Source organism: Neolamprologus multifasciatus, chromosome 14 (assembly GCF_963576455.1).
Source record: "Neolamprologus multifasciatus chromosome 14, fNeoMul1.2, whole genome shotgun sequence".
In the NCBI taxonomy this organism is placed as follows: Eukaryota; Metazoa; Chordata; class Actinopteri; order Cichliformes; family Cichlidae; genus Neolamprologus; species Neolamprologus multifasciatus.
The window spans coordinates 29913840-29928856 of NC_140452.1; the positions used below are offsets into that span (position 1 = coordinate 29913840).

Below are 15017 nucleotides of genomic sequence, written 5' to 3' on the forward strand. Positions count from 1 at the left end.
TGATTGAGCATGCGTTTCACTTGCTGAAGACTAAACTTTGGACAGAAATGGCCTCAAACAAACAGCAACTGAAAGCCGCTGCATTAAAGGCCTGGCAGAGCATTAAAAAAAGGAGGAAACTCAGCATCTAGTGAAATTTATAAGTTCAAGACTTCAGGCTGTCGTTGCCAGCAATGGTATTTCAACCAAGTATTAGAAAAGAACATTGTTTTATTAATTTTGACCAAATACTTTTGAGCCCCTGAAATGAAGTGTTTGTGTTAAAAAGCCATTGGTTCCTCATATATTTATGCAATCTTTTAGTTCACTAAACTAAAATAAAGCTGAGAGTCTGCACTTCAACTGCATCTGAGATGTTTCATTTAAAATTTATTGTGGTAACGTACAGAACAAAATTAGAAAAAATTTTGTCTCTGTCCAAATATTTATGTACCTAACTTTAACTCTCTCACCTCCTCCACTTCAGGCCTATCTCCCTTTGAAGGATTTCTAGGGTAAAATGGTAAATGGCCTGTACTTGTATAGCGCTTTACTTAGTCCCTAAGGACCCCAAAGCGCTTTACACTACATTCAGTCATTCACACACTGGTGATGGCAAGCTAGATTGTAGCCACAGCTGCCCTGGGACACACTGACAGAGGCGAGGCTGCCGGACACTGTCGCCACCGGGCCCTCTGACCACCACCAGTAGGCAATGGGTGAAATGTCTTGCTCAAGGACACAATGACCAAGACTATCTGAGCCGGGGCTCAAACCAGCAACCTTCCGATTACAAGACGAACTGCAACTCTTGAGCCACGATCGCACCAGCCACCAACCACCACTCTTCCAGTCCATCTTAGATTCTAAGCCAACCTCACCATGCCATCCATTCAGCATCACGTACAACGGAGCTGGCGGGTTAGGACCTCATAAAATCGACTATACAACATCTGCCCTTCTCTAGTAAAAACTCAAGCTAACTTCATTCCTTCACATCCACCCGATGTTTCATGTTTCCAATACAACAAACCCACTCCTTCCAGCCCATTGCCCTTCCTGCCTCTCTGCTCATCTTAAAAACCTTGCAAAAGGTCACAAACAATCAGCCTCTTGGATCATTCTCAGCACAGTTCTCTCTTTCACCGTCCTGCTAAACAAGTAAGAAAATCAGTTGCTGTGTTTCACCTTTGCTTCACTTACCTCTTACCTTTGAGTCACTTACCTCTGTGTCAGTACTTACCAAAACATTGCCTCTTGCTCCTCTGACAGATGACCTTGCCGGAGAAAACAAAATAAAACAAAAAACCTTCAAATGGCTGCAACTGCTGTGCTCCCTAAACTAGTATTGCTTTTTCACTGATTTGAAACTTTAATGTGTGGTACAACAATTCTTCTAGTTAAATAATTCTACAAGAATTATTTAACAGAGTATTTAACAGAGGATAGAAAAAATATATATCTGTGCCAAGTTCCCTGGTTAAATTGGCTGCCTGTGTAAAAAGCATAAATGGCTGTTTGTCTTGGTGTATTGGTCTTGTAATAGACTTGCAACAGGGTGATTGGGATTTTGAGAGTGGACAATTTTGCCAGCATGCAAACTAGATCAATCTGCTGGGACATCTGATTTTAGGACAATCACTTGTTTTTCCACAGGACACTGACAACCAGACATTAGATGCCACAGCCCTGGCCCACGGTATCCCCCATGCATGCGGTGGGCCTTCTGTAGCCAATCAGCACTAACGATTAATCAGAGGAAAGAGAGCAGCTTAATGAGGGTGACAAGGTGAAAATAGGATGATTGACGTGCCGGTGCTGTGAGGGCATGTATAACACCACCTACCCAAGTGTTGAATATAAGGAGGCTTTGAAGAAGCTACAATAATTGTGTGTTGTTTGTACATGAATCACAATGTGTTACTTCAGAGGTGTGATGTTTTCAGTTTTTTTTTTTCTGCACTGCAGAAAATTGTAAAACTACTGTGAACTTGGTGGATCTGTCCAGATCTTTGACTGGAAACTATTTCTATGAATGAGTGGTTCAAAAATGTGTAAGTGAAAAGCTGCCATGTTTCAGGTCCCAAAGTCAAACGAACACTGAGGGATCACTGAGAGCTAAAAACGGTCTAACTTCTTTCATCTTTAATAAAATGATCAGCATTGCTGCTTTACCAGGTTTAACAATTAAGTTTAACATCCAGGCATCCATGAAAACAGAGTTTATTCAAATTAACTGAGTTAGAGGTTAGCAGGAAGTTAGCTCGCTAGTTTCCACCTAAACATGATCATCATAATCAGTGTTACTAATTCATACACTGGTTTATCATCTTGCCTTTCTGTCTCATCCAGCACCATGATCAGGTCCAGTTTTTATTTCATCTTTGATTTTTCAGCTGCTGTGCCTGAGCAGCCTCCCAGAGACCCTTTGTTGCAGTTAGTCTTCCTCCAGAAGCCATCTGGCTGCTTGATCCAGCTCTGGCTGCTGCACCGGGAAAGAGCAGTGAGGAGGTGGATTGATAAATAAAATTCATAACAAAAATTCATAATGGACTTTTTCCATTTAGGAATAATAAAAATCAGCTTTCTTTTTAATTGCTATTAACTGACAGTCAGATAACCAGCTTTTAAAAACATATTCATAAACACTTTGCAGTCAACAAAATTTGCACAGAGGTTATAGATGAAATAAAAGTATCACGTGTTTTCTAGATGTGTTTATAACTCTGTTATTGTACATATTCTGTGTTATACATCATAATCAATCCAGTCTTTTTTTTTTTTTTTACTATTTTAATCTTTATAAAACTGTTATTTATTTATTTATTTTTGTGATTTCTGCTGCCCTATTGGTCTGGTCTCTCTTGAAAATCTGAGAATGTGATATTCATAATAAAAGGATTTAAAAGTTTACTGCCAAAAAATTATTGCACTTCATAACAGAAATGTGCTAACTGGCTTGAAATAGATTGAAACTGTTATGAGATTGCTTCAGGGAGCAGAAATGACACCGTCTTTTAGGTTTCGCCATCACTTTGTATTATGCGCACAACACCACCCTTCTCTGGCTTCCACATGAACTGCACCTTAAACATCAACCGTTCACACATGTCATGACACAAACAAACGTTTAAATACCGTAAATCACTTTTGGACTGCGATCACTTTTTGGCACAACATCGGCTCTGATAACATTTAAAGCGCATTGAAAAACTATTCTTTAATGCTAAAAGTCCATTATCAATTGTAATTATTTATTTATTAATTTAAATTTCAGATATCGATCTTCATTTTTGTAAACTGGTGAATTAATGATTTTTTAAAGAATTAAAACGACAAAGTTTGGCAATATATTTTTTAAAAAGGATGAATAAAACAGTAAAATAAAAAGAAATATATATATATATTTAAAAACTATGATAATTAGACGAACTTTATTTTAAATAAATAAAATTGATTTTCGGTGACACTGGGAGTCATGGTGATGATGACGTGTTTGAGTGCAGTTATAAAAGCAGGAGGCAAAATTGGAATTCGGGTTTCACGTTTAAGCGCAAACAGGAGCTTTTTCCCACTAGTGCTGTGAAAACTCGGATTTTTCAAACTACAGCTGTTTGAAAATCTTCAAGAAGGATTTGCAAAATGACTTCTACAAACTTCAGTCGCGAGATGCACCTGCTCTCCCTTTTCATTGAGGTGATAGATCAACGCTATGGTGAGTACAGCAGGCTAATATGTCAGAGTGCTAGCAAACAAATACAACTTAAATTTTTGTCTTTTATTGTTTGGAAGTAGGACTTCATGAGTGTTAACATTTAGGATGAGATGTTTCATACTTGACTAACATCAATTTTAACATGTGCCAGTACACTATAAAGATGGCGCCATGTTTTTTTTTAATTGCTGAAAAAAAAAACAATTGAATGCACGCGCCCTGGAAACGCCATTGGAGGACGCTGACGTCAGCGCGCGGGCCCGTTTTTGCATGTAGAGGGTTTGAGTTAACATGTTTGGGCTGCTGGCGCTGAGTTATACGTGAAAGTTTCATAGATTGTGAATGTGTAAAGCTGGAGAATGGAGTTTTAAAAGTTCACAGAGTCGCTAGCTGAGTTTGGGATTGAAACAGTGTGTGCCTGCAATAAGGAGGTGTGAGGTTTCTCACCTAAATGTAGCTGCTTTATTCTCAAAATATCGATGTTCAACTAATATGACGATATTACTCCTTAATGTGAATGCGTATTAAAACCTCAGTGAAAGTCCATGCAGCCTTACACCACATGAAAACTTTTACCACGTGAAAAATGTGAAGGCTTTCATAAACAATGAGTTCTGCTGGGAGCTTCTTACTGTTTGTGTGTGGAATAGCTTATGATGATGTAAAGCCATGTCTGGACAATTTAAATTCAGGCTTTAATTTGTGTGATCACATAATTAACGTAGACGCACGCTTTGCTTTCTCGTAGCTGAGCTGGTGAGTCCAATCACTGCACCTCAGATGGTCGTCCTTAACTTGAGGAACCGTGAACTGAGCAGCAGCCAACTGGACTCCATGTCCCACATGGTCCTCACTCTTTACCATAACCTGGTGACTGGGTCCAAGGACTTTCCTTACATACCTTTTAAAGGATTGTTCCACCGGGACCAGGTGACGACACCATTTGTCCATGTGAGGCAGAGCCAAAGAGAGAACACCACTCCTTCTCCTCCTACCGACTCACCAGCTGGCATGATGCTGCCGCCTGCGGGCTCCAGCTCTCATCCACGCTTCCTGACTCCAGTTCTTCCAGAGAAAGCGGATCTTGCTGTGCTGAAGGCAGATCGGAGGAACTGTGTCCGCACCCTGACTGTCGACGGCCTCCCCGTCACCAGAGTCATCTCCACTGTTTACCGAACAGAGAACACTGAGATGACGAACCGCTGGAGAATAACAGACTACAGCGCGGACGGCACAGTTCTCACTTCGGTGCTCTGCCGTTTTCTAAATATGTCGGCAAAGCGTGCTAAGAGGAAGGCTCCGGAGGAAGAGAGCAGCATCCGGAGCCCGACTCCAGCAAGGAAGCGCTTGAGATTATAATATACAGTGAAGCATGTCGAACGTCAGCAAGCCTGAACAAAGTGGTAAGTAGTAAATAGTGCTTAAGGTTGTTTCTAAAATAATGTCCTAAAATATTTGAAAATCGTAGAGGTTTTAACTTTTATTCTTTCTTTTCTGCCTCTTGTTTCTAAAAGTCAGGAAAAAGAGTCACGCTGCGAAGAAACACCACACAGAAGATTTTCCCTCAGTAAAATGGTAAATATATTCATCTTGTTATGACGTTTGCTCACAATAACCATGAGTGTTCCTGTGTTTCTGAAGTGATTCACTCTCATTTGGTGTTATTTGATCCAAAGATAACTGAGGGTCTTCAGAGCAGCGTGAACGGCCGTCACCTGAGAGCAAGACAGTCCTCGCGCCTTTGTGGTTCCCTCCAGGTACTCCAGCTTCATCCCACAGTCCAGAGAGATGCAGTTAGGTTGAATGTGAGTGTGAGTGGTTGTCTGTTTCTCTGTGTTAGACTGACCTGTCCAGGTTGTACCCCCGCCTCTGGCCCCATAACAGCTGGGATAGCTCCAATCTTGAATTGGTTAAGCAGAAGAAATGGATGGAAGGAGGATCCAAAGAGAAACATTGAAGGCCCTCTCACAAAAAAAGATAAGAACTCATTTTACACATTGTTGAAACATCCTGAAAGTTATTTGTTGTGTTTAGAAACTTGTTGAACTGTCATTAGAGTTTGTTTCGACTTGTTGTTCATTTGTTATTCGGTTCAGCTGTGTTTCTATGTGTCCTTAGTTCCCATAATCAGCCTCCTGTGTGTAAATATTGTGTCAGTCTCCCTTTGTCCCTCCCTAGTGTTAGTCGTGGTCCCCTCGTGTTTCATTGCCTCAGTAGTTCTGTTTCCTATAGTTTTTCCCCAGTATAGGTTTTGGTTTGACTTTTTCAGTTCCCTTTGTCAGTCTTTGTATTTGGTATTTCCTCATCAGTCTCATCACTTTCCTCTGCAGAGAGAAAACAATAAAAAGACCTGAAGAGACGTCTATGCAAACGCTCTCATTGTGAAAGATAAGTATACATCCATCTAACCTGCGACTCTGTCACAACTCTGATCAGCAATTCTTTCAGCTTTGTCTGTTTTGATGATGTTATTAATTGTTATTATCCTTTATCCAGTTAACTTTCAGAGAGGAGCGGAGGGAGGAGCGAAGCCAGCGTGCTCTGTAAACTCTCATTTAAAAAAAGATAAGTATATATTGATTTTATATTATTATGACAGCTCCTCCTCAGTGAACACTTCCTCTAGTTGCTGAAATCATTTACTAATTTTATTCTTCCCATTTGTCTTTTGTTTTTCAGAGAAAACAGAGAGGAGACAAGGTGACATTAAGACCTAAGACAGGACGGATTGAACCCTTTCTCGTAAAAAGATAAGTATTCACTCTGCTTTTAATCATAATATTGATAAAGATCTAAAATTCTGCTTACCTGGTTGATAAAGTTACTAAAATGATTCCCTCTTTACTGTCATTTGTCCTTTAGAGAGAAGATGAGGAGAGTGAACGTCAGCAAGAATGAACAAAGTGGTAAGTAGTAAATAGTGTTTAAGGTTGTTTCTAAAATATCCCAAATATTAAAAAATCTTTGAGGTTTTAACTTTTATTCTTTCTTTTCTGCCTCTTGTTTCTAAATGTCAGGAAAAAGAGCGAAGATGAGAAGAAACTCCACACAGAAGATTTTCCCCCAGTAAAATGGTAAATATATTCATCTTGTTATGACATTTGCTCACAATAACCAGGAGTGTTCCCGTTGTTCTGAAGTGATTCACTCTCATTTGGTGTTATTTGGTGTTTGTCTTTGAAAGGAGAGGAGCAGTAATGACACTGGGAGACAAACAACAGGATGATCCAAAGACAACTGAGAGTGTTCAGAGCAGCGTGAACGGCCGTCACCTGAGAGCAAGACAGTCCTCGGGCCTTTGTGGTTCCCTCCAGGTACTCCAGCTTCATCCCACAGTCCACAGAGATGCAGTTAGGTTGAATGTGAGTGTGAGTGGTTGTCTGTTTCTCTGTGTTAGACTTACCTGTCCAGGTTGTACTCCCACCTCTGGCCCCATAACAGCTGGGATAGCTCCAATCTTGAATTGGTTAAGCAGAAGAAATGGATGGAAGGAGGATCCAAAGAGAAACATTGAAGGCCCTCTCACAAAAAAAGATAAGAACTCATTTTACACATTGTTGAAACATCCTGAAAGTTATTTGTTGTGTTTAGAAACTTGTTGAACTGTCATTAGAGTTTGTTTCGACTTGTTGTTCATTTGTTATTCGGTTCAGCTGTGTTTCTATGTGTCCTTAGTTCCCATAATCAGCCTCCTGTGTGTAAATATTGTGTCAGTCTCCCTTTGTCCCTCCCTAGTGTTAGTCGCGGTCCCCTCGTGTTTCATTGCCTCAGTAGTTCTGTTTCCTATAGTTTTTCCCCAGTATAGGTTTTGGTTTGACTTTTTCAGTTCCCTTTGTCAGTCTTTGTATTTGGTATTTCCTCATCAGTCTCATCACTTTCCTCTGCAGAGAGAAAACAATAAAAAGACCTGAAGAGACGTCTATGCAAACGCTCTCATTGTGAAAGATAAGTATACATCCATCTAACCTGCGACTCTGTCACAACTCTGATCAGCAATTCTTTCAGCTTTGTCTGTTTTGATGATGTTATTAATTGTTATTATCCTTTATCCAGTTAACTTTCAGAGAGGAGCGGAGGGAGGAGCGAAGCCAGCGTGCTCTGTAAACTCTCATTTAAAAAAAGATAAGTATATATTGATTTTATATTATTATGACAGCTCCTCCTCAGTGAACACTTCCTCTAGTTGCTGAAATCATTTACTAATTTTATTCTTCCCATTTGTCTTTTGTTTTTCAGAGAAAACAGAGAGGAGACAAGGTGACATTAAGACCTAAGACAGGACGGATTGAACCCTTTCTCGTAAAAAGATAAGTATTCACTCTGCTTTTAATCATAATATTGATAAAGATCTAAAATTCTGCTTACCTGGTTGATAAAGTTACTAAAATGATTCCCTCTTTACTGTCATTTGTCCTTTAGAGAGAAGATGAGGAGAGTGAACGTCAGCAAGAATGAACAAAGTGGTAAGTAGTAAATAGTGTTTAAGGTTGTTTCTAAAATATCCCAAATATTAAAAAATCTTTGAGGTTTTAACTTTTATTCTTTCTTTTCTGCCTCTTGTTTCTAAATGTCAGGAAAAAGAGCGAAGATGAGAAGAAACTCCACACAGAAGATTTTCCCCCAGTAAAATGGTAAATATATTCATCTTGTTATGACATTTGCTCACAATAACCAGGAGTGTTCCCGTTGTTCTGAAGTGATTCACTCTCATTTGGTGTTATTTGGTGTTTGTCTTTGAAAGGAGAGGAGCAGTAATGACACTGGGAGACAAACAACAGGATGATCCAAAGACAACTGAGAGTGTTCAGAGCAGCGTGAACGGCCGTCACCTGAGAGCAAGACAGTCCTCGGGCCTTTGTGGTTCCCTCCAGGTACTCCAGCTTCATCCCACAGTCCACAGAGATGCAGTTAGGTTGAATGTGAGTGTGAGTGGTTGTCTGTTTCTCTGTGTTAGACTTACCTGTCCAGGTTGTACTCCCACCTCTGGCCCCATAACAGCTGGGATAGCTCCAATCTTGAATTGGTTAAGCAGAAGAAATGGATGGAAGGAGGATCCAAAGAGAAACATTGAAGGCCCTCTCACAAAAAAAGATAAGAACTCATTTTACACATTGTTGAAACATCCTGAAAGTTATTTGTTGTGTTTAGAAACTTGTTGAACTGTCATTAGAGTTTGTTTCGACTTGTTGTTCATTTGTTATTCGGTTCAGCTGTGTTTCTATGTGTCCTTAGTTCCCATAATCAGCCTCCTGTGTGTAAATATTGTGTCAGTCTCCCTTTGTCCCTCCCTAGTGTTAGTCGCGGTCCCCTCGTGTTTCATTGCCTCAGTAGTTCTGTTTCCTATAGTTTTTCCCCAGTATAGGTTTTGGTTTGACTTTTTCAGTTCCCTTTGTCAGTCTTTGTATTTGGTATTTCCTCATCAGTCTCATCACTTTCCTCTGCAGAGAGAAAACAATAAAAAGACCTGAAGAGACGTCTATGCAAACGCTCTCATTGTGAAAGATAAGTATACATCCATCTAACCTGCGACTCTGTCACAACTCTGATCAGCAATTCTTTCAGCTTTGTCTGTTTTGATGATGTTATTAATTGTTATTATCCTTTATCCAGTTAACTTTCAGAGAGGAGCGGAGGGAGGAGCGAAGCCAGCGTGCTCTGTAAACTCTCATTAAAAAAAAGATAAGTATATATTGATTTTATATTATTATGACAGCTCCTCCTCAGTGAACACTTCCTCTAGTTGCTGAAATCATTTACTAATTTTATTCTTCCCATTTGTCTTTTGTTTTTCAGAGAAAACAGAGAGGAGACAAGGTGACATTAAGACCTAAGACAGGACGGATTGAACCCTTTCTCGTAAAAAGATAAGTATTCACTCTGCTTTTAATCATAATATTGATAAAGATCTAAAATTCTGCTTACCTGGTTGATAAAGTTACTAAAATGATTCCCTCTTTACTGTCATTTGTCCTTTAGAGAGAAGATGAGGAGAGTGAACGTCAGCAAGAATGAACAAAGTGGTAAGTAGTAAATAGTGTTTAAGGTTGTTTCTAAAATATCCCAAATATTAAAAAATCTTTGAGGTTTTAACTTTTATTCTTTCTTTTCTGCCTCTTGTTTCTAAATGTCAGGAAAAAGAGCCAAGATGAGAAGAAACTCCACACAGAAGATTTTCCCCCAGTAAAATGGTAAATATATTCATCTTGTTATGACATTTGCTCACAATAACCATGAGTGTTCCCGTTGTTCTGAAGTGATTCACTCTCATTTGGTGTTATTTGGTGTTTGTCTTTGAAAGGAGAGGAGCAGTAACGACACTGGGAGACAAACAACAGGATGATCCAAAGACAACTGAGAGTGTTCAGAGCAGCGTGAACGGCCGTCACCTGAGAGCAAGACAGTCCTCGGGCCTTTGTGGTTCCCTCCAGGTACTCCAGCTTCATCCCACAGTCCACAGAGATGCAGTTAGGTTGAATGTGAGTGTGAGTGGTTGTCTGTTTCTCTGTGTTAGACTGACCTGTCCAGGTTGTACCCCCGCCTCTGGCCCCATAACAGCTGGGATGGCTCCAATCTTGAATTGGTTAAGCTGAAGAAATGGATGGAAGGAGGATCCAAAGAGAAACATCAAAGGCCCTCTCACCAGCTTTCATTTATTAAATTTGTCTTTACTGAACGATTTCTGGTGTCTATTTGCATTGATACTCAGACAACAGCTCCTCTTTCTGTTTGTGCTGGAAGATTCAGGCAAACACATATTACATATATAGATTGTTATGATATGACTCAGTTTCACATTTAGTGCTATATGATAATGATAAGGTCCAGTTTAATAGTATTGCTAGTGTCTAATGAAATGAACACGTGATTTTCAGATCCAGCAAAGTGAATATTTTTCACTGTGGATAAATTACATGGAAACGTTTAATGAGTCATCAGCTATTTCACTACAAAGATGATGTGATTAAAGGTTCTCATACATGCAGGTCAGAAGTTTTGCTCCATCCTGGATGTTAAATGCTGATCAATGTTTACACATATCTGCACATTTCTAACAGCTCATTTCACAGGTCATCAGTCTCCTGACTGCATATGCAGAGTTTTATCATCACGTGTTCATGGCAGACAAACATAATTATGAATTCTTGTTTTAGTTCCATTCAGTCACTCAACATCAGGTGTCTGCTTGTCCTGAGCTGTGAGAACTACAGTGAGTTGCTTTCCTCTTTAGCTTAGTATTAATAAACCAGGTCGTAGGTGGGCACCTGCATCAAGGAGTCAAGAAGCATATTTTATTGTTTAACGGTGAAAATAATGGATTGTTGTTTATTTGTTTAATGGAAAGACTGAAAGTGCGGCCTGGTGTTGACTTACACTTATTCAAAGTGATGAAGTACCAACAGATACTAAAAGTCACAGCCTGAAACACGTCAACTGCTTTATTATTTCTAGTTTTAAATAAACTGTAAGAACAATGTGCAACAACAAGGAAAAAATCCCTTAAATAAAACAGTACCTAGTTCATATGTTTTAAGTTCTAACTACTAAATAAAATACAAAAAATATCAGAGAAATGCTTCAGTACTGTAAATTCATAGAGGTAGGTGCAATAAGGGAACATGATTTGTAAATCAGTTGAATAATTAAGTAGAAGAATTTGTTCTGAAAACTGTAAAACTGTGTAAACACTTTGGTAAAAACAGGAAGAATTACATTTGAAAATGAATGATTGGAATCCAAACATTTGACTTTTGTTTTTCCTCAATACTCCATCCTCCTCTTAACATTTTTGTTTTCCAGCTTTTTTAGAGGGAAAATCATTTATTACATCACTGTAAGAAATCTGATGGCCAACTTTGTTGTTAATACTTGTTACTGTCGGTCCACTCAGTCTTTCCTGTGCCGTGGAAGGTCTGTGGTAGTTGTTTAAGTACACAGTGATGGGTAGATGATGCTGCCGTCTCCCTGTCAGCTGTGTCCTCTCATCTTCAGAAGTCTGGACTCGTGAGCGAACGTGCCAAATAAGAACTAGCAAGTATGCATGTACGATCTCTTTACTTGGTACTGAGAGATGCCATCTAAAGGAATCGACTCTGGACTAAAGCAGCGTTTTAACCGTTTCATTGTTAGCCCCGCCCCCTAACTCTGATGGGTGAGGTTGACGGATGAAATAAATTCATCATGCAGTGCATCACAGTAAACATGGAAAAAAATAATAATTAATTTTTCCTAAAAATGAATGAGTTGGTTTTAAATGAATTAACATTTTAATTATATATAATATAATAACTCAGCATTTTTCTAGTTAGGTTCATTTGGACATCGAGCAGCAATAGGCTTCTTCACCACATCTAAAGGAGAATCACACTTTTGACATAGAGGGAACCTTAACAGGTCTCCTGGCACTGCCATTTCTTGCCATTAAGTAATCTTTGCCATCACTGTTATTTTCTTTAACACTTTTAGTTCTGAGCGAGCTCTCAGTAGCTTAGGCAACTCATTTTTCTTATTTTGAAGTTTAACAGTTTCTTCTTGTCTCTGTTTTAACGCTGCACTAAGCTCACTGTCAGGAGGAGGATTCTTGGACCTTTGGCTCAGTTTGTGTACTTGCTTTGCAACCTCATCCACTCTCCTTTCAAGCTTTAAATGCCTCTCTCTGTTTTGTAGTCTGTATTGGAACAGGTTCATCATCATAGGAGGGTACATCAAAAATGGAGTGGGCATGTACAGCTGCTTTTGTAGAATGTTACGCAGAGAGGTGTCGTGAGGGAAACATCAGAACTGGTATGGCTGGAGGGCTAGGCACCAGCGCAGTATGCTCGCATTTTGATGTTGCTTGGAGTGCATCCACACCAGGGGTCTGTGATCTGTCTGAAGAATAAATTCTCTTCCAAGGAAATAATATTTCAACGAATCAATTGCCCACTTGATTGCCAGTCCTTTTTCTAATGTTGAATATTTTGTCTCCCTGTCAAACAGCTTTTTACTTAAGAAAAGCATCGGTTTTTCTTCACCAGCTTCTCCCTGAGCCAGTACTGCTCCAAGTCCAACATTAGAGGCATCTACTTGTACAACAAATGGTTTGGAAAAATCAGGGCTTTGCAAAACAGGGGCTTCAGAGATCTGTCTCTTTAAAGATTGTAAGGCATGTTCACAGTCATCATTCCACATCACTTTAGAAGTGTGTTTTCTCGTGAGATCTGTAAGAGGGGCTGCCAAGGTTGAGAAATGGGGAATATACCTCCGAATAAACCTCTGTGCCTTTGCAGCGTTTTTCTTTTTGCAGCATTTTTCTTTTTGCAAGTGTTTTCTGAAGTTGCAGTCTGTTTGGCCTCTCAGGGCCACCGTAGAATACTCATAATACACAGTAAAGATTGGACAGCTACTGTGTGCGTGTGTGTATGTGTGTGTGTGTGCCCATTCTTTTTCTCTGCCACTAGATGGTGATGATGTTCATACTTTGTGACTTTTGACTTGTTTCACAAACCAAAGCCAATTTCAGGAGTCATTCCACTTTCTTCAGTTCAGGAGGCTCATGAGACAGTGAAAGGAACCAAACACTTAATATAACAGGTTCATTCCAGCTTCTAGGCAGTTTTATCAATAAAATGCTTGTATTCTGCTAATGTTTGCTGATCGTTCCTTAAAGGTCCCACAACAGCACACGATCCTTCATTTTCTAAAGAATAAGTAAAACACAATCTAAAAAGGGAACTATGTTTACTGTCTCAGTTGCTTTCAAACAGCAAGACTTGGTTCACTGCATTTTTATCTTTAAGAGAAAACATTTAGGGAATAGTGCTGTGTTGACTCGCTCTTGAACAAACTATAAACCATCCACTTTCCAAGAATAGCTCAATTTGATCATTGTTCTGCACGAGTCGATAATCTGAAGCACTCATGCCTCATATGGACAGATATTTCTGAAAGGAGACAGGAAAGACAGGAACCTATGCCATCAACAAAATTATACCATACCATAAAATAAAAAGAAAAAAACACAGCCTCATTGATATTGCCTGTTCTATCAGATCCAGGACGGGTGCACTATGAAGGAAAAAATATGTATTGATGGGGATAGTTTTAGTGTCAGATGAAAGCGATACAGTCCAAAGCTTCAGCATTAACATAATACATAATACATCTACCCATCATAATACACTCATCACCAAAAGGAAATGACTGTGATTAGACTGGATGTGACTTGAATGAAAACTGTGTTGCTTGTTCCATTCTGGTAGATGCAGCGTTTTTTTTGTTTGTTTGTTTGTTTGTTTGTTTGAGAACAGCAAAATACAAATACAGTATAATTTTACAAGTGCGAGAGTTTCCAGCGTTTCAGAGACATATATAAAAAAAGAGAGACATCCCACCGATCTCAAACCGCAGCGTAAAGCTCCACCCACCCGGTGCGCTCTTATTAAAGAATCGAGCACAGCCACATGTCTTCCTGTTTCGGGAAAGTCGCTGTGTGGGCCGAAGCGCTTCGTGTTTGCAGAATATTCTCCACGTATTTACAAGACAGGACTCCAGTGAAGCGACACAGCTCTCACAGTCTGTTCTTAGAGGTAAGTTCCCAGTGTGCGTTTGTTTAAGCAGGTCAACAGCTCACTGACATGACAACTTTAACATGTATGACAACAATCCGGGTGCTGTCACATTGAAGTTCTACGAGCTGTGTTTCTGTTATAAAATGAAATATATCCATGTGGTGATGAGACATTTGTGCTGTTTTTAAACTCCGACCACAGGAAAGTGAAAGTCATGGTTGGAGGGGCGTGGCACTGGTCGCACTGTCAGCCTTATCCATAAGATGTGATCATCACTATCACCACCATCACCAGCACTATGTCCAATCTAGTACCTATCTAGCAGTCTAGCATTATCAGGGACTACAACATCTAGTCCTTTTACTGAATCAGAATTACTACTAATGAGACTAATCCATCGATTCGTCCATCTCTTCTCTCCCGCTTATCCAATTCAGGTTATGACACCTCGCAGGTTTGTCGCAGGGCTGCAGATAATCACTGACACTGACTAACCTAACCCCACTAACTGGTTGTCTTCTTGTGGGAGGAAGCTGTTGAGAACCCACACAGACAGGAGAGAATGCAAACTCAATCACAAGGTCCCTGGCCAGGTGGTGGATTCAAACCTAGGACATTCTTCCTGTGAGGATAGTAGTAATAATAGTAATAATATTATTATATGAATAGTAAAGATAACCACATTCATTGATGTGATTACATTATCTGATGAGTTTCACGGGGAAGATTGTACAGCAGATATAAAAGTGTTTGCATCACCTTTTCCTTAAATGTTT

General features: G+C 39.6%; 1 protein-coding gene and 1 long non-coding RNA gene across 3 annotated transcripts; both read left to right on the forward strand.

The window, feature by feature from the left end:
- The first annotated feature begins 3417 nt into the window (after positions 1–3417).
- Positions 3418–5102, forward strand: LOC146504327 (uncharacterized). Of its 2 annotated transcripts, none has more exons than XM_085130326.1 (2): positions 3418–3694; positions 4443–5102. In XM_085130326.1, the coding sequence occupies exons 1-2, from the start codon at positions 3622–3624 to the stop codon at positions 5051–5053; spliced, it is 684 nt and encodes a 227-aa protein (XP_084986452.1). In that variant the 5' UTR covers positions 3418–3621; the 3' UTR covers positions 5054–5102. The 2 variants fall into 2 exon arrangements, with proteins under 2 accessions (XP_084986452.1, XP_084986453.1); XM_085130327.1 differs by lacking the exon at positions 3418–3694 and adding an exon at positions 3722–4125 and having other exon boundaries at positions 4443–5097.
- A 264-nt stretch (positions 5103–5366) lies between these two features.
- On the forward strand, positions 5367–15011 carry LOC146504328 (uncharacterized). The gene is made up of 12 exons (XR_014868621.1): positions 5367–5451; positions 5535–6600; positions 6712–6768; positions 6879–7008; positions 7092–8157; positions 8269–8325; positions 8436–8565; positions 8649–9714; positions 9826–9882; positions 9993–10122; positions 10206–14259; positions 14679–15011. It is a non-coding gene; the product is annotated as an uncharacterized LOC146504328 (long non-coding RNA).
- Positions 15012–15017: the final 6 nt, after the last annotated feature.